This window comes from Takifugu flavidus, chromosome 3, assembly GCF_003711565.1.
Source record: "Takifugu flavidus isolate HTHZ2018 chromosome 3, ASM371156v2, whole genome shotgun sequence".
Lineage (NCBI taxonomy): Eukaryota > Metazoa > Chordata > Actinopteri > Tetraodontiformes > Tetraodontidae > Takifugu > Takifugu flavidus.
Window position 1 is genome coordinate 11,252,303 of NC_079522.1, and position 25,163 is coordinate 11,277,465.

General features: G+C 47.8%; 3 protein-coding genes and 1 long non-coding RNA gene across 5 annotated transcripts; 2 read left to right on the forward strand and 2 right to left on the reverse strand.

Annotated features, from left to right (window-relative positions):
* Nucleotides 1-643: 643 nt before the first annotated feature.
* Nucleotides 644-13,461, reverse strand: LOC130523004 (prolactin receptor-like). 2 transcript variants are annotated; one of them, XM_057027932.1, is made up of 9 exons: nt 13,243-13,461; nt 5,614-5,729; nt 4,843-4,975; nt 4,050-4,219; nt 3,253-3,431; nt 3,028-3,181; nt 2,829-2,916; nt 2,668-2,737; nt 644-2,555 (listed from the first exon to the last, which is right to left on the reverse strand). In XM_057027932.1, the coding sequence occupies exons 2-9, from the start codon at nt 5,708-5,710 to the stop codon at nt 1,992-1,994; spliced, it is 1,455 nt and encodes a 484-aa protein (XP_056883912.1). In that variant the 5' UTR covers nt 5,711-5,729; nt 13,243-13,461; the 3' UTR covers nt 644-1,991. The 2 variants fall into 2 exon arrangements, with proteins under 2 accessions (XP_056883912.1, XP_056883913.1); XM_057027933.1 differs by having other exon boundaries at nt 4,843-4,972; nt 13,243-13,460.
* On the forward strand, nt 7,484-8,304 carry LOC130523005 (uncharacterized). Its single transcript, XR_008949774.1, has 3 exons — nt 7,484-7,799; nt 7,972-8,074; nt 8,175-8,304. It is a non-coding gene; the product is annotated as an uncharacterized LOC130523005 (long non-coding RNA).
* A 4,676-nt stretch (nt 13,462-18,137) lies between the features above and the next one.
* On the forward strand, nt 18,138-23,716 carry LOC130522039 (cytochrome b-245 heavy chain). Its single transcript, XM_057025960.1, has 13 exons — nt 18,138-18,328; nt 18,628-18,720; nt 19,236-19,346; nt 19,447-19,531; nt 19,810-19,958; nt 20,423-20,604; nt 20,675-20,807; nt 20,893-20,985; nt 21,060-21,313; nt 21,694-21,856; nt 21,930-22,076; nt 22,167-22,291; nt 22,397-23,716. The coding sequence occupies exons 1-13, from the start codon at nt 18,284-18,286 to the stop codon at nt 22,512-22,514; spliced, it is 1,698 nt and encodes a 565-aa protein (XP_056881940.1). The 5' UTR covers nt 18,138-18,283; the 3' UTR covers nt 22,515-23,716.
* LOC130522046 (dynein light chain Tctex-type 3-like) lies at nt 23,583-25,162 on the reverse strand. Its single transcript, XM_057025976.1, has 5 exons — nt 24,981-25,162; nt 24,675-24,716; nt 24,248-24,371; nt 24,095-24,172; nt 23,583-23,919 (listed from the first exon to the last, which is right to left on the reverse strand). Exons 1-5 carry the CDS (start codon nt 25,005-25,007, stop codon nt 23,849-23,851), a joined length of 342 nt encoding a protein of 113 aa, XP_056881956.1. The 5' UTR covers nt 25,008-25,162; the 3' UTR covers nt 23,583-23,848.
* Nucleotide 25,163: the final 1 nt, after the last annotated feature.

Here is a 25,163-nt window from a genome sequence, read left to right on the forward strand (position 1 = left end):
TTGACTCAACTTTAGTACTTTTACAGGTTTAAAAAGCTCTGGAAATCGTTTGATATTGTGATTGCTTCACACAAATAATCCCAGATCTGAACCGGCCTTATCTCGGAATGACGTTCTTCCCCGAATTTTGGATTGACTCTGTGATTTATAAACTCTGAATGCTGGGAATTTAAATTATAAGATCCATTATTATTATTAAATTATAAGGCCTTGTGCTTCTTAATCCTGAATTTTGGCCAGTTGAACCAACTGCATCTGCCATAAATGTGTAGTTCAATTATGGTGTCTGCTGATGTTTGCACAAGCACAACCTGGAATATCCCCATCAGCCAAATCTGTGGAATCCTGTCATCCTGCACTATCCATGAGCTCAGGAAAGCTTTCGAAATTTTATTTTCTTTCAGATTCAATTTAGCCATACATCAACACTAGCTTCAGAAGCATTTATGCTAACTGAGGAAATACCTACTGACACGATCAGCCAGATCACAAGTGAAAAAAATGGTTCTTCATTTCTAGCTGGCACCAAGCTACTTTAATTAGCTTTAATTAGCAGGAAAACAGCATAATTTAAAACGTTTTGATCTGGTAGTGGTGTGGTGTGGGTATAAATGACATGCGTGCCAAAGAAGTCTGAAAAATGTTCAGTTTTAAAGTAAATGTTTAGTGGTTTTGTCACATAAAAAAGTACAACATTGATGTACAACTTCCATACGTGAACTTTACAGGCACCATCTCTCGAGCCGAGTGTCAATATAAGAACGCATATTAAACCCTGCTGTGAAAAACAAAATAAAGGCACATACCGAAAAAACACAGCGATGACACAGGAAAGGTTCTGCATCTGAGGGACAGGAGGTACAGAAGAGAAAAGCTACGGCAACAAGAAGATAAAGTAATCTATTACTTCTCATTGATCAACAGCACAGGTCAACAACAGGTCACATGATACAGCCGTACACTTGCAGTCGGAGCACAATGATGCTACATTTCCATGTTTTGTTGTGGATTTTCTTTTTTTGGTTTTTAACATTGTAAACGTTTTAAAGAACGTGCTCAGGAATAACTCCTCTTAGTAAATTCTAATTCTCTTTTAAAAAAATATGTGTGACAAGATACGTTTATGCTAAAAATGTTGAAACATACATTTAGAATATTGAAAGCTAATTTTTAAACTTGTCGCAGCGATAAATATTGAGGGTTTAACCAGCCTTCAAGTTCAATCACATGTGACGAGCACATCCTGATGAGACAACCTGAAACTGACAGACCTGTAAAGGACACATTGGCACTTTTGGGCTTTTTCCAACAAAAGAAAAATAAAATTAAGGAGTTAAACTCTTGCAGAGGTTTGGCAGAAGCAACGTTTGTGAGCTGAATTGATTTTTATCTCGATCGCCCCTGAATGTGATCTCATTTCCCCTCCATTTCCTGCTCCGTAGTAACGTTAGCAGTGATGTTTCCAAGAGAGGTGAAGCGCTTAGAAGCAAAGCAAATCTTATAATCAACCTAGTCTTAATTAAATGTTTTGCTAGCTAATGGCTACATTAAAATTGAATAAAAGAATGTAGATGCTTACATTTTTAATAGTCAGGAGTAACTTAGTGTGTGAACATTGACTTTGTAGAGTTGTGGTTATTGGCATCTTCAATTTTAAAGAATGCATTCCTTCCTGGAGGGAGAAGCTTTAGACATAGAGCAGAATGACATGCCACGGGGGCTAACTGGTTAGTATGCTAACCCAACACAGATGCCTCAGGGATATCACGCTAATCCTCTTTGCTTTGCTCAACAGTTTCTGGGAAAAGGACCAGAGTGAAAAGGTTAGGTCAAAGGTTAGGGAAAGTTACAATTATTGCGTTTCTGTGAGCGCTTTTCGGTCAGACGAGAGCTAAAGATCCAGCCGGTTGACATTTTGCCTTTATTCAGTCAGAATGTCACTTTGAAAGCGGCGACAATCTTGTCAGCATGTTTGTTTTCATATGTTCCACTCAGCCCTGGTTATCAACAGCGAGAGACACCAGAGGGTCAGCTGACCCGCTGCTCTCCGCCTCGCCAGAATTGGTCCTGAGTTGATAGTCGGCCATCTTCTCCTTTTTCTCCCGGCTGCAGGGCACAGGCCTGAGGTCCTGGCAGCATTCAGGGGGGAGACACGGCACCAGATGCACCTCGCCGCTTTCGTTCATCAGCTGGACGCAGGTGTAAAAATCCTGCAGCGAGCGTTTTTTGGTGGCGGCGGCGGCGTCATCACCTTGAGGGCCCAGCTGCTCCAGCACAGTATACGCCGCCCCCTGGGGTGAAGCCCCCTCCACCCCCGGCCACGGGGGACTCAGCTGTGACGACAGCGTGAAGCAGTGTGGCGAGACGCTCTGCTGGTAGGATGTCGGGCTCTGAGCCAGGAACTCTTGACTGGCCCCAGCAGGTTCCAGATTACAGGGAGCCATTAGGCGGCCGCTCTCTGCGTTGACGGGCTCCCAGACTTCCTCGGTGTAGCTCGGAGGCCTGTAGTTGTGGAAGCTGCTCAAGTGGATGTTGATCTCATCCAGGTTGCCCTTCTGCGTGTGTGTGTGTGTGTGTGTGTGACAGGAGGGGGAGAGAAAAATGTTCAACCAACAGGAAATTTGAATGAGAACAGAGGAGGAGCAGAAAGGACAGAACGGGCGTCACCTTCAGCAGCAGGGGGTTGATGCCGATGATGCGCGGCTTTGGGATGGGAGGCAGGAAATAGTCTTTTATTCTGAAGGCAAAGTCAGGAGGAAGTGTTAGAAGCAGGACCTCAGAGGGCTCACCATCGCTCCAGGTGGTACCGCCACCACACGTCCTCTCACCTCTTGCTCTGTGGGATGATGCCAAACGTGATGACCAGCACGGTGCCGATCCCCAATCCCGCCACAAGGACTTGGACCAGGAGTTTACCTGCCATTGACCAATGAGGCGTCACTACACGTGTGCACAGCTACAGGTAGCAAAAACAGGCAATGGTTTTTATGTTATTGTTGCCATAGCAACTGTCAGGAGGCGCTGCACCTGCAGACGGCCTGCTGGGGATGCTCATCAGCACGGCGGAGCTCCACTTGCTCCACAGCTGGGAGTTCTTTGACCGGCAGCGGACTCGGACCACGTAGTCTCCCACAGGGAGGCTGAGCAGCTCCAGGTGCGTCTCCCACAGAGAGGGTTTCACCTGCGGAGCGGAACAAACGCGCCATGAAACCCGAGGACGGGCAGATTCTGGCCCTGATCTCCAAAGCTGACCTTCCAATTCTCCGCTTCGGTGACCCGTCTGTACTGCAGCTCGTAGACCAGCGTGATCCAGCCGTACTGCAGGTCGCCCGGTTCTGGATACTTCCAGGTCAACAGTGCGTTGTGACCCGTCTCATCGCCGCCGACGTCCGACAGCTCGTAGGTCAGGTTAACCGGGGCTTCGGTCTCCACTGGGGACACACGAGAAAATGTGACGCTAACGCGGGTCAGCGTCGCTAAAAAGGCACCTGGAGTAGACGTGCACGGTGAATCATCATCATCATCATCATCATCATCATCATCATCATCATCATCATCATCACCGCCACGGTGAGCGCACATCGTTCTGACGGCAGCAATCGGCGATTAAAGTCCAGTTACAATTTATGCTTTAGCTGGAAGATAAAAGCACCCCGCTGCTGCTCACACGGACACCGCTGACCCAGTTTTTCTAAAAGTGGGCTTGACTGTTTCCAGGCATTCTCATGCAGCACATTCCAGATGTTTAAAGGTCTCCACAGATGCAGAACAAGGAGTCAGGTGAGCAGGTCAAGACGAGCTAACGTCTCTGATAGGTGAGGGTGCTGGCGACGGTCACATGGGCCACAGGTGACCCTCCATGCAGACCACAGACGGTCCAGAAGCTGCTCAGGTGACATTTAATGATCTGGGTTAAACGAGTCCCTCTGCCTTTGTCTCCAAACTCCAATGAAATAAATGTTTAAACACGGCAGAAACGAAGAAAGGCTGACGACATTTATATTTAAGAGCGGCCGGTTTGCCTCCAGGCCCCCCCGTCGGGTCCTTACCTATATCGGCCACGTCCAGGCAGTGCTGCTGGGAGGTGTAGTTCTGGGTGGCGGTGACGGCGGTCACGTTCATGCAGTAGACGTTCCACACGGTGGTGTGGCTGCTGTCGAAGTGGCAGCTGTTGGGCCCGGCGGTTCTGTAATCTGGACATTCCTGTTTGGGCCCCTTCCTGCGAACACAAGCGGGGACGGGACACGGCCCCTTTCCTTTATTCTGACTTTAATTTATAGAGTGCGTTACTGAGGCGCCTCCCCCTTCAGAGGCGCTCGAATCATTAACGAGTTGAAATCATGATTCCTTTTTTCTTTCAAGACGAGCGTAGCACAACGACCAGCCACCGCGTGGCGTTTGGCGTCCCTTTACTTCCTTGTTTGTTCAGTACTGCGCTTCCATTTTTCTGACAGGCTCTTTCAGCTCTGAATGTCCCTTCTGTAAGACAGAATCGATCCAATGGTTCCTCAACCGCCGCTGTCAATTTTCATCGCATAATCTCAGAGTTAATAGGCAGCTGGGTCAATGGAGCCCGGAGAGATGTCACATTGGGTCGGAGGCACAGCGTGATGTGTCCCGGTTACCAGCGGCGAGACCGCATGCTGCTGCCGCCACGTATCGACCGCCGCTTTAAGTGGATTTAAAAGGCAGAAATTTGATGACCCAGAACCGCATGTGAACTTTTAATCTCGGGCTGCAACCAGAAGGAACAAACCCCCCACGAATGGACACATAGCTGATCAGTTTATGGATCTTGGGGAGGGGGGGGGTCATGTGATGAGGATGACCTCCCGTACGTACTCGATGGAGTAGGTGAGGACGTATGTGGCCTCTCCCTCCGTCAGGTTTCCCAGCGGACGCCACCAGCAGTTGAAGTGTTCCATGTTGCGGGAGCGGCATTTGGAGATGTCCGGTCTGATTGCAGCGCCACCTGCTGGCCAACACACACACACACACACACACACACACACACACACACACACACACACACACACACACACACACGTACACGTACACGTACACACACACACACACACACACACGCACACACACACACACACACACACACTCAGGGTTCATTACGGTGCAAATTGACTTTTTTAGGTTAGTTAAGGTGAATGAATCTTTTGTAATTTCAAGTTCCAGCAACTGCCTGATTAAAAAAATAAATCATCTGATGGTTTTAAAGCCACAAAGACGTTGAACAAAATCCTGGAAGGCTTCAGTTTTCCTCTAAATTCCTCTAAACCGCGTGACAGGAAGATTCCCGGGATTAAACTGCCAAGGAGATAAATGTCGTGTCAGATTCACTGGGCTGGCTGACATTTGGATGAATGAGGGAATGTGATCTGTATGTGAGACAACGTGTGAGGTCACCACGACACAAAGAGGATCCGCATGTGGACATTTCATCGCTGGCTCCTGCTGCATCCGTATGACCCTCAAACATCATGGGATCCAAACTCAGCTAATTCAATTGGTGTCTTTTTTTAGAACAATATTAAATCAGGAGCTAATTGGCTGCTTGCTTGGAGACGAAGGCATTTACAGAATCTTGTGTTTTCTTCTCACCGTGATTGAGTTTTTCTTCGTTGTCGGTGTCCCGGGACTCCATCCTGCTGCGGCCGCCTTGAGCGAGGATGCAGATGAGCAGCAGCCAGCGCGCCATCCTGCCACTTCCTGTCAACCTGCCAGCACAGGAACAGCCAGAGTGAGACACAAACGGAGCCCAGGGACACAGCAGCTGCCCGTGAAGCCAGGACAGGCGCGCCTTTATGCAGCGGGAGGATGAGCGCTCTTTTAGCATCGTTTACGCGGGTCATGAGACTGCTCATGCAGCAACAAATGTTCCCACCACCAGATTAACGTTGTCGCTCCCTCCCGCTAAACCCTGAAGTTAGATTTTACAGTCGCTCTCCTCTTGGGTGCGAGTGCAGAGCTGGAAATAAAATAAATCAGCTTTTTAAAACTTCTATTCAGTAACATCACATCTAGGACAAATCTAAACCCTGGCTAAATCCTAAATGTATGGACTGGAACGGCCCTGCTGGCTGGAAATACTTATGAAAGTTAGAAATCCTCTTTGTTTCCCCGGCAGCCACGGCAAGGATTATGGGCGTTAAAGGCGCACGTATAACAGAGATTTTCAAAAGCCTTCAGAGGACGTTTGATAAATCACAGTTTCAAGTTTCGGAGGCCATTTTGACGGCAAACGTGCAGACGTGAAGGGTTTCGGTAACTGTGCGTGCAAACGCTCAGCTAAGAAATACCTCACAACCACCTACTGGACTCACAAGTACCTCACAAGTACCTCGCAACCACCGACTGGACTCGACCCTGGAGAGCAGCAGCAGCTGTGGAGAGTTAAAGCATCGCCTGAAAATTCCTCCTAATCAGCTTAGCGGGTGAACCGCTTTGTTACAGAGAGCATGTGAAGCCGTATGGTCCAACACCGCCGCTCAAACCTTATGCAACAAACGGTATCACTGGTAGCTTCTCTTCCACTCTCAGGCTCTTTGACAGGTTCTCCCCAGTCAGCAGACAAATGGCGATTCCAAATTGTCTCTATTTATTCAAGGCTAAACGGCCACAGATGATACAAACAAGGATCTCCACGAGTGCCTGCTGAGCGTTGGGACGAGTCTTTGATGACCGATCAAACATGGGGGACATTTCAAGCCACCCTAACAACCACTTTACATCACACTACAAGACATTTTCTGCATCAAATGCCTCGAAATAGGAATGTGAGGCATTTTAGAATGATTGCTTTAAATGCTTAAAAACAGTCATTGGGGTTTACACCTGCTAACTGTTGAGCACACAAAACAAAAACGACATCAGAAAATTAAAAAGTGCTCATGTGGGCTACAGCATCCCATTAAAAGCTGTGGGTCGCTACATGATGACTCTGATGGTGGCTGTTAGCAAATTATCTGTGTTTTAACTTTTAAATTGCTGTTGTTTTGTTACAGCTTCTGCACTTTTTTCCTATTGAAACCCAACATTGCATCTTTGAAATTGTTTGTTTTAACCCACACTATCATTTCCTTGTAACTGTTCCTAGGAAGTGCCGCTGACCTCTTGGTCAGGTCACCTTTCTGAAAGAGATCCTGATCTCAATGGGTTTTATCTGGCTAAATAAAGGTTAAGTAGTTAATTCAATTGAATTAAGACTAAATACTGCCTCCGCGGTTAAAAACAGTAAAGAAAAACTCATATTGTCATCAGAAAGATGTTCAAAATGGGGCAAATTATAAAGAGTAATGATGCCACAACTGGGCTTTGTGCCTTTATTAAGATCCTTAAGTGCTGAGAGAGCAAGAGAGTGAATAATCCTGGCCTTGATTTGACAGGACACAAGGGATTACAAACAAGGCCTTGTTATGGAAGGGAAGACTTGCTCGGACACAAGACCCATCGCCATAAAACATCAAATCAAATCTGTACAATTTGGAGGAATGGCGTGGCTCTCCTCCCATCTTCAGTCCAAACTCAGAGGGACTCTGGTCCAAAGGAGGATGAGCAGATGCAGAACAGTGGTTTTACTGAATAAAGGCCGGAAAACAGTGATTTGAATCAGCTGCTGCAGAGTCACGGCATGAGGAGTCCATTAAGTCGTTAGCATCTTTAACATCCAGATGGGCCGATAGAGGTGGCAGCTGAGGCGAATAATTGATGCTGGAAATGTCTGGAAATCCAGCGTGAACCTGGTCAACAGACCGAGACACCCGGGCAGATCCACACGAGCAATACAGGTAATTCTCACTGAAGGTTTCCATCTTTCATGCCCGTCACAATGCTCATAGCCAGGGATGGGCAACAACACAGCGGCCTTATTTTGCCGTATCGTTACTCGGAACAACTGTCCAAACAGCCACTGACACCAACGACACAAAAAACTCATGTCGAGTATTACTCCTCCATCAGAAGGTGCTGGTGCAGACAACAAACTTCTCACACTGCTGACACAGAATTGGCTTCTCCCTTCTTGGGAATCGCAAAAAAACCTGGAAAATACAGTTGGAAAGAGGTGGTATGAAGAGTTTGTTTTCGGCTTTCTGCCAATCGCTTAATTTTCCACAATGTCTTGATTTGCCAACTGATCATTGTTGCATTGAAACCTCTTCCAGGTGCTCCTGTTGTCTGCATCTTGTGCCTCGTCAGTCTCATCGATTCTCTTTTTTTCACTGCATCAACATGTTTGCTAGCTCGTGACAATGTCGCGAGCTAAGATTCAAGCGACTTTATTGCCTGTCACATAGTGACAGGCTCAAATTATAACTGCAACAAAGATGCAAAAAAACTGATGTGGAATGTGATGTGGAATGTGAATTTGCTACAGAAAATAAATGTAATTATAATAAAGTAATTTAATTACAGGAAGTTAAGTTGTTGTGCTGTTTCTGTCTCAAGTTATTTTGATTTGTCCTCACTGAACTTTGAACCTCTATCTGACCAGCCTTGAAGGCCCTCCAGGGGTCATTGATGTTAAACCCGTGCATCTCACTCAGCTTGGGGCAAAAATGTCAAACAATTGGCCAAAAAAAGACGAGAAAATTTCTGTTGTTCAACAAAATGTTGTTCATACCAGCAGGACAACTCAAGGCAGGTTGAGCGCGACCAGAACTTATCTTTCCACCTGGAACCATCACAAGTGATCTCAGGCTGGACCTGAGGCCTCACGCACGAAAAATGTCACATCCGCACTTTTCCACGCCCATGTTCAGATTTATCAAGCGTGAAACCCCCGTGGAAATGTGCTGTGCTCCACGCCAACGTCGTGGCTGGTGTGGAGCACATTTGTTCAGCTGCTGGCGACCCTCAGAGGTGATGCTGAGAAGCTGGTGACACTGTCAAAAAGGCAGATAAATGGATGAAGAATTAACCCACCAAAGTCACTGCGATTACATGAGTGAATATGAAAGCATGCGTGGAATGGTGAGGAAAATACTGTTAACAATAATCGCAACACTGGCGCCATTAGGAGATATATTATATTATATTGCTGAAGGAGCTGTGCACAGAAAAAGTCTCGAGACCGAGAAGACTGTTTGACTCAGGACACCGACTGGCTCATCAGCCGCTTTATTCCTCTTCTGTTTATTATTGATGCCAGAGGACGGCGTTCCAAAAAGAATATTCCTGCGTCTCTTGACTTCACTGACGATTGTCTAGAACTAGCAACGTGTAAAACACCTCTTCTTCTCCTTGGGACTTTTCTTTTGTTTCCATGATCTGCCAAGAGTGGAATCCCATCTGTTTAGACTGATGTTTAACTGAGGGCGTGGCGAGGAGGAGACCTGTGTGCCAGCATGTGCGCTCAGTTCCAGGCTGAATGGGAGAGTAACTAACTCAACCAATGTGCTTGGATTCAGGCGTACCTACGGTTGACACCAGACCATGCGAACGCCTGAAGTGCATCCCTGGAGAACAGCAGCACAGGCAGAAGAACCTGGCCGGCGTGCCCGAGTGAGAGGTGGGACTCAGAGTCTTGTCGCCACGTCCACCATAAACCTTTTTTAGGGGATGGGAACGTGAGGACGGGCCTCCTGACCACCCTCCTGTCAGAGACTGCAGGGCGAAGCAGCAACCACGAGGAAAGTGCCTACTAACAATAGAATGGCAGGTGTCGCCCTTGAGTCGTTTAGAGGTGTTGTGGGCCCATCAATGAACCACCGGTGGAGCAGGGTGTCCACCTCAAGACCCTGGAGAAGCAATTCCCTCTGCCCCACTCAATGAAAGGGTTGTCCTGTGGTCCAAATAACATCATCACCTCCTGCAGAGTGCTCATAAAGAGTGGGTCTACTGAGGGCAAACGTGCTGCTTAGCAACTGCCATCTTTAGTGGTTCCTGCGGTTCATTGTGTTAATTTTTATAAATCTGTTTATTCATGACGATAGATGACTTTAAAATGTTTGTTTTCACAGCCCTAAATATAATACACCCCATAATGTGAATAGTAGAGGGTGCTGTCCCTCACAGACTAGCGTCTTCATTGTACTGATGGAATCTGCTGCTTCACGGTTTGATTTCATTAGCACCAAATTAGCTTAGCACTAAATCAAGAATAGCCTCAAACCCATGACGCTGGTGGCAACCATGTGACAAACATTGGTTCCAGACGCAACTGCAGCGGGAAACACAGGCGGTCGAACGTTCGCTGGTTGCTGTGACAACCGCATGGCAAATTGGCTGCCGTCACTCCCTCTGGAGAGGATTATTATGGTCTAGAGAACCGTGTGAAATGGTATCACCTGCAGGTCTGAGGGTCTCTGCTGGAATCAACTGAGATTTATTCTGAATGTGGATTTTCTGACTTTTTGGAGCTCATATCAGATGATTTCAGCCACTGAAGTGGGTTATAAAAGACTCCAAATATGTGTTTGTGTTTGTCATGTGCAGCTTCAGTCCCGTGAGCTGCTCGATCTACCAACAAAGAAAACCAGATCTCAGTCCAGCCGAGGCAGCGAGCGACGGTCAGATGGCTGCCGTGCCCAACGAGCAGCGGATTAAAGGCTTATTACGTGTAGCAGCAGGTGGAAATATGTGGAAAGAACCGTGTTCCTTCCCATTTTCTCAGAGTTTGACGCTTTATTGGTCAGCCTCCTTCAGGCCTGATGACCAATGTCTTCTGATTTCTCTACTTGTGTTTTTAAGCTTCTTTGGTGGAGCAGCAACAGGTTTTCTGCTCCTGAAAAGCAGTCCAGAGATTTCTGAATCCCAGCGAGCGCCTAAAGGCTGCAGGAACCTCTGACACCTTCACCACCAGTTCTTCCTGGAAATGCTCCTCTGTTGCAACTTATGAACTTAAATGGATTGTTTTATCTTATAATTTACAGCGTTAACAAACCCAGCAGTTCATTATTTTTCACTCACATGCCTGGAATAATGGAATAATGAGTCCTCCCAACATTGTCTGCTCTTCCTTTTCTCCATTCTCACCCTAAACCAAAGACAGTTGGTGGATTCATGCTGGACACATCGAGAAGCCGAATAAAGTTCATGGAAATCTCTCAAAAACAAGTGATCCACCGACGTTTTTCTGACATCATTCAAGTTCTGGACAGTTTGGGAAGCGACGTGATTCCTGACAGAACCTATAGAAGATAAAAGGTCACCTGACAACCTCTTGTCTTAATTAAAACTTCAATCGAACGACTCAAAAGTCTGAAGCTTCTGGACCCCTGAAGAAGGTTCTGTGAGAAACCGTCCCAGCCATCGTTGATCCAGGACGACCGGAAGCACAACGCCCAGAAAACGCTCCGGTTTTCCATCCTCACTTCATCCCCCCCATCTCTCCGACGGGATGATCAACCCAGAGGCTCCTCGAAGAGACGGCGCCCTTCAGCCCCCCGGAGTGAAGCGCCTGTGTCAGACACGTGGAGGATTCAGCCACAATTAGTCTTATCTGAAGGCCACATCCCAGCACTCATCAACATTCCCTCACAGTTCACACAGCGCCGTGGGCAACACACACACACACACACACACACACAGATGTGAACAGAGGTTTCAGTCAAAGGCAGTCACATGAATGGCAACATGCAAACTGGGCTCAACACAGTGGCGCCAAAAGGCTTGCTGAACTATTTATTATAAATCCGGCCGTCTAATCTCCAGGCCAGTGAACCGCAGTGACGTTAGAAAAGACGGAGGTTACATAAATAAGCATGGCCGACCATCATCACCCCCCCCCCCCCCAGGAGTCCAACCATCTTACAGGAAGACGTTTGCTGACAACTCAAAGGTGATGCTGATGGAAGGCCGCACATGCAAATCACCAAAAAAACGTTGCTACGCCACGAATTCGGATTACTCACGTTGCATTTAAGCCCGTTACATTAATCGCTGTTGGTGGTTGTTGTGTTCCAACTTCCTGCACAACAGCTGTAAGTTAAGTCCTTTTAAACATCACCTGTCAAGATTTACTACGTTTTCCAAAAACAAAACAAATATCAGCATTACTTTTCTTTTTGCCTGTTGCTTTTTAGCAGTCGGATCAGAACCAGAACAGTTTGACACACTTACAGTTGAAGCTAATTTAACAGCAAAGGCAAAAGAATTCAGCATCATTTCAGCAGCTCAAAGTAAAACCAGTCCAATTTTAAACAGAAACGCATTTAAAACCAACACCATTGTTACGTTTGGTCGTCTGCTCGTGCTAAATTAATCAAATCCACATCAAAACTGCGCAGAAGTACATTTTCTGACTCCTAATCCAACCAAACAAATAGAAACTGAGGTTGTGTTTAGTCTTTACTACCTTTTTGACACATCTAAACATCATCAGGCATCAGAACATCTCTGCACACAGTCAGAACTAGATGAAGCAACCAGAAGGGAACCTACAGAATGTTTTTGTTCTATTCACGACATGGTTGTGATGAGCACGGATTTAGAATTTAGAAAGCTGTTGTGCACATTTGTGTTCAGAAAGTCACCCACAGGATTCTGACCGGACTGATCCCAGTCAAAACTCCATCCCTTCCAGAACCAAAACATGGTTGTATTTCAGCCAGTTGGACGCACTTAAAGCTAATTTAGCAGGAAAGGCTAAAGGATTTCAGCCTAATTCAACAGCTAATTAAGAGTGTTGTCCTTCATCAAACCAGCGCGTCCAGAATATTTGGCACAAATCCGAATGTGAAGATGACAATTGATTTCTTTCCCCATGTGGCATCAAAAAACCTCATCTATTTAGAACAGATATGCATTTAAAACCATCTGAAATCGTTATTTAACATATAAATTAAATCTATATCTGCGCAGAAGAAAATTGTTTAATTAGAATCAATAAACAGCTAAAATAAGCCACGGAGATGTTAAAACAAAATAAAACTACCATTAATGGGCAGATTAAGATGTAAAAGAATGTCACAATTCGGTGTTTAAATAGACTTTGGGATTTAGCCTGAAACTTACAAACAAACAACAGACAACAAAATAAAAGCTGATTTTGTTCAATGCCAAAAGCTTTTTTAAATTTGCAGCCTTGAGTCCAAAAGTTTTGTTTTTCGGAAACACACTTACTTACAACCCGAACCTCCAGTTAACGTGACGATTTTCACTTTTAAATCAAATGTTTTGTGTTTTTTTCCCAATAAACTGCCCAACGGGAAAGCTGCCAGTCTGTTAGCATGATTAAAATGCTAATTTTAAACTCCCAAGCCGGAGGCACAGGGCACGAATCCGACTTACCGCGTCAGTAAAGCGATTTGAAGCGCGCCTGCTGTCGCCTCCAACCTCCGGGAGAAGCTCCGGGCCGCCGCCGCCCTCCGGTCCGAGCGAAGCCGCCGCGGAGGAACCAGGACGCGCCGCCGCCGCTGCTGCTGCTGCTGCTGCTGCTGCGTTCACTTACCGCGGTGCGTTCAAGTCCCGCCGCTGCGCACACTGTTGCTGCCCGGCGACCCGTGGCTGAGTGACTTTGCTGCCGCGGTTCCTCCTCCCTCTCCTCCTCCTCCTCCTCTCCTCCTCCCTCTTCTCCTCCTCCCTCTCCTCCTCCTCCTCTCCCCCTCTTCTCCCTCCTCCCTCTTCTCCTCCTCCTCCCTCTCCTCCCTCTTCTCCTCTCCTCCCTCTCCTCCTCCTCTCTCCTCCTCCCTTCTCTCTCCTCTCCTCCCTCTCCTCTCCTCCTCCTCCCTCTTCCCTCCTCCTCTCCCCTCCTCCCTCCTTTCCTCCCTCCCTCCCTCTTCTCCTCCTCCTCCCTCCTCCTCCTCCCTCTCTTCCCTCTCCTCCTCCTCCTTCTCGTCCTCCTCCCTCTCCTCCTCCTCCCTCTCCTCTCTATCCTCCTCCTCCTCCTCCTCCTCCTCCTCCCTCTCCTCCCTCTCCTCCTCCTCCCTCCTCCTCCTCCTCCTCTCCCTCCCCTCCTCCTCCTCCCTCTCCTCCTCCTCCCTCCTCCCCTCCTCCTCTCCCTCTCTTTCCCTCTCCTCCTCCTCCTTCTCTCTTCCTCCTCCCTCTCCTCCTCCTCCTCCCTCTCCTCCTCCTCTCCTCCTCCCTCTCCTCCTCCCTCCCGTCTCCTCCCCTCCTCCTCTCTCCTCCCCTCCTCCTCCTCCCTCTCCTCCTCCTCCCTCTCCTCCCCTCCTCCTCCTCCTCTCTCCTCCTCCTCCTCCCTCCCCTTCTCTCTCCTCCTCCTCCTCCTCCTCCTCTTCTCAGCAGCTGAGGCCCAGCTGGAGCTGCAGGCATCAGAGCCAGAGCAGATCCTCCAGGACTGTTATTACCGTTATCACAGTTATTCCCGTTATTCCCGTTATTCCCGTTATTCCCGTTATTCCCGTTATTCCAGTTATTCCCGTTATTCCAGTTATTCCCGTTATTCCAGTTGTTCCAGTCATTACAAGAATAACCGCAGCTATGTAATAAAACATGCTCACCCACCCACTCCAGGGTCGTCCTGTGGCCCCTCTCACCTGGACTCATGTCATATTTGACATTTAGAGCCCAGACACCCACCAACCAGTTGTTTGGTTTTTTTCTTCTGTCTTCAGACTTTATGAGCAACGTAACCACAAAACAACAAACAAACAAACAAACAAACAAGCGATTTTGCTGAGCCTCTGAGGAGTCATTGTGCACGTCATCATCGAGCGTTCCCTGAAACGCTCCAGCCATAATTCAGCTGGGACCTGATGGATTGGGTTCCATCTCGCAGTGTGAGTATATCAGAACAGACTCTGGTTCTTGGGCCGCCTGCATCCATAATAATGGTCCTGTAGACACGGCCAGACCATAAACTCGTTTCCAGGGTTTCCTCCCTCAGCCTGAAGGCTGATGACACTGTTGTGTTCCGTCCTGGTGAATCGGAGCAGCGTTCTTATTGGCTCCAGAATGAACTTGATGTAATCGGAGAAGGTTCCAGGAACCTTCTCATTGTGTTTCTGACCAGAGCTTCTGGACCCCTGTGAGAACCCTCTGGGCCGTCCTACGTCCTAATGTCTGATTCCGGCAAAAGGTTCTAAGCTCCAGAAACACGTGGAACCTCGTCATGGGCGAGCGTTCTAGCTAAAGCCCCCGATGGCGGTCCTGCAGAGGAACCAGGGGTTCCAGGGGTCCACTCCTGGAGGGAACCAGGTCACCTGCACGGATCGCCGTCGGCATGCCAACCTGACCTCACTGGCCTGTGTTTGGATCGGAGGCTGTCACGTGACCACCAGAGAACCTCCACCAAGGCGCCGTGTGACGCCGTAACGAGATGAAAGTGCTGCTGCTGCTGAACCAATGGGAGCAGCGTGACCTCCCGGGCCCCGGGGCCAGCAGGCCTGACTCAAATTAGCCAGAGTGCATCGTCCTCTGCATGATTCATCCAGAGGCTCCCGAGCCGGGGCCCGCCGGGGGCCGCCGAGCAGCGATGGAAACCCTGACAACCCCATGACAAATTTATGGTGAAGAATTCTTTAGGACCGTTTCTCCGTGTTGCTGCATTTTTCATCTGGAGGCCCAGTTCTGCTGGAGGAGGATCCAGGTCCGCCTGCTGGATCTGGTTCTCTTCCCATCTCTGGCGTTAAATCGAATAAAACGTTCTTTATCCGGCGTCTGTCCCGATCCACAGAGACCCAGAGTCTGACCCCTGAGGGTCAGCAGCAGCAGGAAGAAACCCTGAGCGGGACCAGGCTCGGGTGGAAGGGGGGGGGGGGGGACAGGACAGAAGCGTGACAACGCCGCCGCCTTTCCTGATTCCATATTCATTCATTGTTCGATGGGGTCACAACGTAACAGATTTGATTCTAATCCCAGATTAGGAGGGAAAATCCCAAGGCCTTTCATCTGAATTACACGCCTCGTGGGCGGAGCTTCAACTTTCGCTGCTTTCGCCCGGCGCGCTTTCTTGGGCAGTGACAACATCTGACATTTTCCAAAAGGCGCCGCCGTCGCCCTCCAAAGGACAAACGGGAATTTACCCAGCGCGTTCGCAGGGCGCATCAGAAGGTCTTTGAGGTTGAATTGTGCGCAGGTCTCTCCTTTGATGTGGCACAGAGACCCCCCTCACCTGACCTCCTCCCATACGTCTGCAGCCTTCGAACAGAGAAAACAAGGAAGAAATGTCAGGAGGATAAAGACGCACGACCCCCAAGTGAAACTTAAAGTATTTTCATGCAGGGAAGTGTGACGTTACCCCTCGTGTAACGTCGTGGTCGTGGTCCAAATTCAGTGTTTGTGTGAAATCACAAGCTCCTCGACGCGACACGATTGTGCTGCAAATGTGTATTTTGCGTGTCTGAGCGGTCAGGCTGCTTGTTGCTCTGCATAATTCATTCCCCACGTGGACGCGACCGCCTGCCTGCTTGTTTCCGAACACTTTCTGCCCAGTGTTCACCACTGGTGCACTGGTGCACTGGTGCTAGCCAGCGCTGCTGCTGTCTGCTAGCATTAGCAAAAAAACCAGCCAACGCGTGCCTATTGTAGCCAAAAATGTGTTCCAAATAAAGCACCAAATACTTTTGATTCAGTTATTATTGTGTCAAAATAAGCAACACAAAACCCAGCCACAAAATGTTTTTTAAAACTATTTAAAATACGCTACAGTCCAAAAACAAAATGACCGACCGCCTGAGGGATGGAATGTTCACAAAGCAACATTATGTGGCTTCTGTTAGCTGGAGTTATCAGTGTTCAACCATGTATGTGGACCACAAATGACCATTTCCTCCTTTCTATTTGTAGCCTCCTCAAACACCTTAGGTTCGCTTAAACACCATCACAGCTGAATGTGGTTGAGAGTAATAACACGAGAAATAAACTGTGGGCATTAAACCTCTCACCTTCTGCTGGGTCAACGCCCTCCAAGGCCCCACATGTGTATGTGAGCCCAATTAGTCTACCTCCAAATTTCTATGCAGTTAATATACAATACAAAAATACAGGTCACTGCAGTGGTTATGCTAAAGCAGGACTGCAGCAAACCGATGTATTATTTTATCTTATCTTCCAGATATTTTCTTCTCACCTCAGATCGCCAATTAATGTCCGACTGACCGGGTCAGAGGATCAGGAACGCAATCTTTCCTTAAACTCATTTTTGTTTGAGGTCTCACAGGGAAAATGGCCCCCGCATGTAGGGCTGGGTCAGGGTTAGGAGTTTTTATTTGATTACTTGTGCTGAGGACGATAATCATCAACACACTCCAAAAGGGGGGGCACCAGTGTCGCTCTGTGTCCTTACTTATTTTGATTATGTAACATTTTATGATTACGTAACATGCTTACTAGACAGTCTGACTTATATAATGTTGTAATTATGTTGCTGATTCCACTTTATTATTGAACGGGGAGTAAAAGGCAATGAAGCACGACAAGAATCAGCTCTGCAGTAATCATTTAATCTTCCAGCAGCTGTCACACCTCTACTGACCACTAGGTGGCAGTAATGTACCAACACCGCTTCTGTGCTGTGCTGTGCTGTTCTGTGCTGTTCTGTGATGTTCTGTTCTGTGCTGTTCTGTTCTGTGCTGTTCTTTTCTGTGCTGTTCTGTTCTGTGCTGTTCTGTTCTTTTCTGTGCTGTTCTGTTCTGTTCTGTTCTGTTCTGTTCTGTTCTGTTCTGTTCTGTTCTGGGGCCGGGTCATCACTTTTGGGGCTGTAGGAGTTCATGTGTGAAGTTGTTGTGCCCCCAAAATGTGGTGTGAATTTGAGAGGATGACTTCATTTTGTTCTTGTTGCTCCTCAAATGACCAACACTGCTGCTAATGTTGAAGCATGTAAGCTAGCCTGGTTTGGGCATCAAAAATTCATCATTTATCGTCCAACTTTTGTTGGCTAACAATTCACACCCTGCACGTGATGTGCTGTGATACATTTTAGGATCATTTTTAATTCTCGGCAGCAGGACATAACCAGGAAAACCTTTTTTTTGGTTATGACTTGCTAACGTTTTTTTGTTGTTGTTTTTTCCCCCCAATGCATAAAAAGCTGACCAAAGCAGGTTCCCATCTTGGTTTTCATCCCTGCATGAGGAACTGCTGTCTAAAATTCAACTTGCACTCTCCTCTTAACCCATGTTTAGGGGTGTTTTTTGAGATTACGGTTGGAAATTCCATCAGTACTCACCAGATGTGAAGCATTCGCATTCGGAGAACAGGTTGCTATAAAACCGCTCACCTCGACTGGCCAGAGCGGCCCCAGTGGCGACCGCCCTGCGGGGCCACTTCCTTATTCTGCTCAGATAAAGGCAGAACCGCTCAGCCGCCCTTCACTCTTCTCCTCCACTGCCTCCTGCCTCCTCCTCTGTCACCTCCTCAGCTTGTTCCAGACATGGGCAACTTTGCTGCCAACGAGGGACTCTCCACGTTTGTGATTGTGAGTTTGGTTTTTCATTCGTCTCCATTCAGGATTTTCTTTAAAAATCTTTGCTCGCACCTTCATATTTATGTCAGCAGTCCTCAAAATAAAGCTTGCAAAGAAAACAGTTGTTCAGTGGACATTTTGCTGATTAGCTGAAAATAAAAAAACTCTTCTGTCAGTTGTTAGTTTTCTTTTGGCATTTCAGTTCTGTTAAAGGCAAAAACATGCGGTAGCTGTTTAAATTTGAGCGTTCAGACACAGACGGGTCACGTTTTGGATGTAAAGAAGTGAAAGTTGTGTTTGCTGGTTCCCAGCTGGTGTGGTTGGGCATCAACGCCTTCCTCTTCGTCCACTTCTACATGGCCTTCCTGGTGGATAGGTGGTTCTACACCAGGGTCCTGCTCGGGGTGAGTCCTTTTCGCACCTTTGAGTCGTCTTTCATTTGTTTTTTAAATTGATTTGAACTCAACCAAAGGGCATAGGGAACCTCGATGTAAATGAAAAAGGATGCAGCTGTTTTCACTTCCTGTTCCTATCTGAGTCACAGCTGTGCAGGTGCAGCGCAGCTCATCCGAACCTGAACAAATGTCGCTCAACTCGAATGTGGAGAGCAAAGTCATTATGTTGCCACCTGAAGCTTTTTAATTTAGCTGTGGGGAGATAAGGCCGCTGATGTTGTCCGTTTTTAAAAAATGCTTAATTGAATGTCTTATTTTGACCTTTCCGTCGTGACCAAACGCGCCCTTACGTGACCGTGAAAGTTAGAGAAGTGAAACTTAAATAAATCTCAAACGAGCAGCAGAGCAGCTCATTTATTCTTCAGCCAGGTTTATTAATCCTCTGAGCTTCCAGTGACGCCAGCAGCTACTTCCGTGCCATATTCGGTCCTCCTGAAGTAACGGAGTGTTTCTGGTCCCGTCAGCACGCTCTGTCCTGGGCCAGAGCTCCGGCCGCCTGCCTCAACTTTAACTGCATGCTCATCCTGCTACCGGTCTGCAGAAACCTCCTCTCCTTCCTCCGTGGATCCATCCAGGTATCATCAGAACTCGCTCCCAAGAAGCACGTCGGCGAATTATCCGTCGAGCTCGAGCTTGTTTGTGCGCGACTGAATTTGCTGTCTTCTTCTTTTTCAGTGCTGCAGCCGAACAGCAGCCCGTCAGCTGGATCGGAACCTCACCTTTCACAAGCTGGTGGCCTACATGATCGCCTTCCACACAGGTAGGAAGCACGGTGGACAGAGGTTCTGAGGTCTGAATATCAGGGAAAAGAAAGGGAGGCAAAGACGTGACCTTGCGGGACAGTTTTCGATGTTTCATGGGGGTTTTTCCCCACTCCATCAGAAGTCAGTGGTATTTTTTTAGCCTCCCTTTTAACTTCACTGAGGATCATAAAGTTATAAAGACCCCAAAATGTTGTTTCACAGCATCACAGTTGTTTATTTTTACGAGCTTAAGGCACTTTGTCACCTACGATCTCCCTGTTTTCCCCTCCTGTAGCCGTGCACATCGTTGCACACTTGTTTAACTTTGAGTTCTTCATGGACGCACAGCTCAATCGGAACAGCAGCTATCTGCCCTTCATCCTGTCTGAGATCGGCACCGGGGACAACGCCTCCTTCCTCAACCCCATTCGGACAAACGAGACGGTGAAATATCGAACGTTATACTTCCTGTTGTTGTTCCTGGTCTCAGGGATCCAAAGTTGTCAAACTCAGATTGTGTAAGTGGGGAAGTTTTGCTTCATCCCACAAACGTCCTCTTTCGTGGTTTTTGTCTTTGGATATTTTGCTATCTCAGGAAAACTTCCTCTTTGAGAGAGTAAAACGTGATGTTCAGGCTACAGTCAAACCGTTTTTCTGCAGCTATAAGTTCATCAGACTTGTCGAACCCTTCAGTGACACCCCCCCCCCCCACACACCACACACACACACACACACACACACCCTGGTGACATTTAAGATTTATTTCTGACGTTACGTATGTTACAAACAGGAACTATGACAACAGCTGCGGGGTGGAGGGAGGAAATTGGCCAATAAATGTCAGAAACAGAGACGCTTCTGACCAGAAACTGATTTGAACTGAACGTTGTAAATGGAAATCGTTGCAGAATCCGACCATCGTCATGTTCACCACCATCGCGGGCCTGACAGGCGTGGCCATCACGCTAGCGCTCATCCTCATCATCACCTCGTCCATGGAGGTCATCCGCCGGTCGTACTTCGAGGTGTTCTGGTACACCCACCATCTCTTCATCATCTTCTTCATCGGACTCGTGCTCCACGGTTTTGGGTAGGCGGGCTCAGAATGCAAAAGAATGGCCTGTCTACGGGGTCCAAATGCTAACTTGCTGACTCTGCAGTCGGATCGTACGAGGGCAGACGCCTGCTAGCCTGAAGTCCAACGACCCCACGGTGTGTGCTGACCGGTTTGAGGACTGGGGTAGGAACGGGTCCACCTGTGCCGTACCAGAATTTGCTGGAAATCCACCAATGGTGAGCTGGGAAATACCACAGCGGACGTTTCAACCAATCAGGTGATTGTGCGATCTGTCTCATGCCTTAATTTTATTTCCTCCAGACGTGGAAGTGGGTGGTGGGTCCCATGATCCTCTACGTGTGCGAAAGGCTCGTTCGTTTCTATCGATCCCACCAGAAGGTGGTTATTACCAAGGTGGGTACCAGCGTAAAAAGGATGCTAGCAGGCCTTTGCTTGTTGGGTCTCTGATGGCGCCCCCTGTCCCCCAGGTGGTGATGCATCCGTCTAAAACCCTGGAGCTGCAGATGAAGAGGAAAGGCTTCCGTATGGAGGTGGGCCAGTACGTCTTCATCCAGTGCCCGTCGGTTTCCAGACTGGAGTGGCATCCCTTCACCCTGACCTCTGCGCCCGAGGAGGACTACTTCAGCGCCCACATCCGCATCGTCGGGGACTGGACACAGGCGCTGTATGAGGCCTGCGGCGGAGACAAAAGCGAGCCTCAGGAGGCCTGGAAGCTGCCCAAGTGCGTCAATGCTATGAAAAAGCTCTTTTGTCTGTAATAGCCTGCTATTGTTGATGATTGCAACATTTTCCTCCTTTCTTTGAGAAGATGGTGAGAAGTCATCATGCTGTCTCTATTCTGCCGCTGATCGAACAGCAGCATTTCCCTGTTGTCGTCACAGGCGAAGAAATACCGAAGGCTTCATTTCGGATTTGATCCAAATGACCTTGAGCGGCACGAGTAGAAATTAATACGAGCTTAGCTTTGTGTGGATGGCTGAACATTATCATGACTAAAGATGATTCAAGGAGAGTTTATATAAGAGTATAAAGGGTGCTGGCAGGTCTTGTGGAGTCTTTGATGGTGGCGGGAGTTACTTCCTGTTGTTGCTACTTTTGCAGAGTGGCCATTGACGGACCCTTTGGTACAGCCAGTGAGGACGTGTTCCGTTACGAGGTGGTAATGCTGGTGGGCGCCGGGATCGGCGTGACGCCTTTTGCATCAATCCTCAAGTCAGTGTGGTACAAACACATCCAGAACAACCAGGAGGTCTTCACCAAGAAGGTAAACCGGCCGCCTTGAAAGTCCTCTGAGTTGATGGACGACACGAGGGATCGAGCAACTCTTGTGCCCCCAGATCTACTTCTACTGGCTGTGTCCGGAGACGGAGGCCTTCGAGTGGTTCGCGGACCTGCTGCAGTCTCTGGAGGGTCAGATGACGGAGAAGGGAATGACGGACTTCCTGAGCTACAACATCTACCTCACCAGGTGGAAGGAGAAGGAGGTACCGGAGTTTTTGCCCCCACACGTCCTCCGTAGAGACAGAGGCTGTGGCTCTCCTTCAGACTGTTGAACCTTGTTGTTCCTCTGTCAGGCGGCACACTTCCGCGTTCACCACGAGGCAGAAAATGACCCGATAACTGGCCTCAAACAGAAGACTCTTTATGGGAAGCCTAACTGGGACAATGAGTTTACCAATATTGCATCCAAACACCCGGGGTGAGGACTCTTCCTATTTCTGCACGCCTGGTGGAGGTCCGCAGGGCCACACGGTGGCTCATGAACCCTGATGCTTGTCTAAGATGGTGTGTTTGTTACCAACAGATCGAAAGTGGGGGTCTTTCTCTGCGGCCCCCCTCAGTTGGGGAAGTCCCTGCAGAAGCAGTGCCTGTCTCACTCCGAGGCCGACGTCAAGTTCATCTTCAACAAGGAGAATTTCTAAAGGCGCGACCGAGGCCTCCACCAGGAACAGGCACCAAAGACTGAGACAATGTCTCCTTTATATTTCGGTTGCTGACCTCTTCTGACCACAAACAATCCGTTGTTGCTCAAAGGCTGAGGAAATATATCAGTATTTTCCCATAGTTCCTTTTTTCTGCTTCAGAAAGAGGAACCCTTCTGAAACCTTCTTCATTTATGACTGGTGCTACTCAAAGCTTCAGGGAGGCTTGAAACTTTGTGCCAGAGAAGGAGAAAAATGCGGGGTCCGACTTTTAGCTCTGCTCTGCGTGTGATCATGAAATTTTGGTGCCCCCCCCCTTCATTTTTCATTCGCAGATGCTGGATATCAGTTAGTAAATAATCATGTAGGTAACTAAAAAGGACAAACTAGAGCAGGGGTGGGCATGGAGGGCCGGATCCAAGCCAGACTTTCTGTCCTACAGGTAAACACTTTCACCTGAGGTTCCATTTACCTTGGTGAGAGCATTTCCTGCCTGGTAGGATGCAAATCGGCTTGAATTCAACCCTCGAGGACTGGATTTGACCTCTGATGGGCAAATCCAATCCATGGAGGCTGTAATCCAGCCAGGTTTTGCATCCTACCGGGGAGAAACCGCCTTCACCAGGTAAATGGAACCTCAGGTGAAAGTGTTTACCTGTAGGACAGAAAGTCCGGCTTGGATCTGGCCCTCGAGGACTGGATTTGCCCACCCCTGATCTAGACCCTGTTCAACACAACAGGTCATGTTTAATGTTTTCTCCATGTAGTGTCTTTGACAGCTCCAGATGTTGATCTTGTCTCCTTTCAACATGTTTTGTCTTAATCCGTGGAGAGAGGCCACCCAGTTCTGCAGACAGATCAGCTTTTCAACTGCTCGGTGTTGAGAAGCGCACAAGGTCTTCAGCCTGATCAGTCATGTGAAGGGCGCTCAACGGTGACAATGTTCCCTTTGTTGGCTGCGTCTTTTCACTGGCTAAACTGGGTTTATTTTTTAAGCAAGCAAAACAAATTTAAGTGGAAATAAATTCCAGCAGTTTAGAAGCTCACAAAAGTCTGAACAAAGTGATCAACCATTTAACCGCTGTTTTATTTTTCTTCACTTTGAGTATATATATATATATATATAAAAGCTTTTTAAAGTGATAACATCAAGAAAATGGAGGCGTGTTTGGCAAGTGATAAATAAAAACAGTGGTGAAGCACTTTGGCGATGAAAGAAAGTAAATGTGGGGAGATGGTGGCGTTCACATGCAACTGAGCACCGGAGACCGCGGCTCTCTGACGGAGTCTCCTGGCACTTGGGGCCCCTGCTGCTCACAGGAAGGTTTGATCCATCAAACGCCCACCGCAAACACGCTGACGATGCAGTACATGGTGCGGTTTTCCCACCGCACAGTACAGCTACCTGCAGGCACAAGTGTTTGGAAGAACCACAAAATGATTCACTTTATATTCCATTAAACTCTTTTTGCCGCAAGAATGAAACCCGAGACTCTCCGGTTTAGCAGCATTTTCACGTTCATATGAATCAACGTGTCGTTGAACCCTTGAGAGAGATTTTGCCACGCTCTGCCGCCTACCGTCCATGCTGGTGTCCCAGTAGCAGGAGTTGGCCGAGTGGAGGCCCGCTCCGGTTTTCTGCATGACGGCGCAGGTCACTGTCGGAACAAACACGGTGAGTCTGACTTCTCCACCCTGAAACTCCACCCGAGGGCGGTTTCACGCCATCCTACCGATGTATTTGTAGGCTTTGCCCTGTTTGACAAGCTGAGCGAGGCAGCGCTCCACGATGCTGGCCGTCCATTTGTTCACCTGGTTCTGGCTGTAGTCGGTGCCGCCGATGATGTTCTCGATGCACTGGGACCAAAACAACAGATAAAAGAGTGATCATCTGCAGTCATGCGGGAGTCACTGGGTTGTGTTTCAGCCTGGAGAGACTGAAATAAAGAACAACCACTTTGTTTTTCTATCGTGGAATCAGACACGACTGTGGATTTATGTTTTCCTGGCTGGTTTTTGACACAATCCAGATCGCTCCAGAAGTTCAACAAACCGTATCAGAATAATTAAACCATCTAAAATTAAACAGTTCCAGTCACGTATTGATGAATTTAGCGACTCAAACCCTCTAAAGTGATGGCGTTAAAAAGCTAAACTTACCTCTTTAACGATGGTATCGGCTTCTTCTGCGTTAAAAGAGCCCTGAAAATCAGAAACACAGATCAAATGCGATCAAAAAGCGAATTAGTCAGATTTTGTCGGCACAATAGAAGCGTTTATGGACGAGACTGAATTCTTCTTAATTTAAAATATTAAGCACATATAATAAATGGAATGAAGGATGTTATCGGTAAAAAAAAAGTGCCTCAATCGTCTCTATTATGATGTGGAACAAACGCGAGCAATGGCTAAACAAGTGCCTAAAACCAGTAAATTTATGAATAAATGTAAATTGTATAGACAAACCTCGTTGGGGTTATGATATTCCTCCATATTTTTCCTATTGATAGTATATTTGATGTTTTTTTTTTATGAATAAACACAAATAACTGCGCAGCTCCAGAAGAAGCAGTAATGCTGTCAAAGCAAAACCACCGAAGAAGAAACGGGCGCCAGGATGCACGTCTGGCGCCGCCTGCTGGTGGGATG

Bases quoted from the DNA above. Each gene is read 5' to 3' on its own strand.
- LOC130523004 (XM_057027932.1), bottom strand. From the start codon at position 5,710: ATGGCGCGCTGGCTGCTGCTCATCTGCATCCTCGCTCAAGGCGGCCGC. The intron at 4,976-5,613 runs GTGAGAAGAAAA...TGTGTTGGCCAG, and splicing joins CGAAGAAAAACTCAATCACG to CAGGTGGCGCTGCAATCAGA. The intron at 2,556-2,667 runs GTGACGCCCGTT...ACACACACGCAG, and splicing joins TCAACCCCCTGCTGCTGAAG to AAGGGCAACCTGGATGAGAT.
- LOC130522039 (XM_057025960.1), top strand. From the start codon at position 18,284: ATGGGCAACTTTGCTGCCAACGAGGGACTCTCCACGTTTGTGATT. The intron at 19,347-19,446 runs GTATCATCAGAA...CTTCTTTTTCAG, and splicing joins TCCTCCGTGGATCCATCCAG to TGCTGCAGCCGAACAGCAGC. The intron at 19,959-20,422 runs GTGAAATATCGA...AAATCGTTGCAG, and splicing joins CCATTCGGACAAACGAGACG to AATCCGACCATCGTCATGTT.
- LOC130522046 (XM_057025976.1), bottom strand. From the start codon at position 25,007: ATGGAGGAATATCATAACCCCAACGAG. The intron at 24,717-24,980 runs GTTTGTCTATAC...TCTGATTTTCAG, and splicing joins AATATCATAACCCCAACGAG to GGCTCTTTTAACGCAGAAGA. The intron at 24,372-24,674 runs GTAAGTTTAGCT...TTTTGGTCCCAG, and splicing joins CCGATACCATCGTTAAAGAG to TGCATCGAGAACATCATCGG.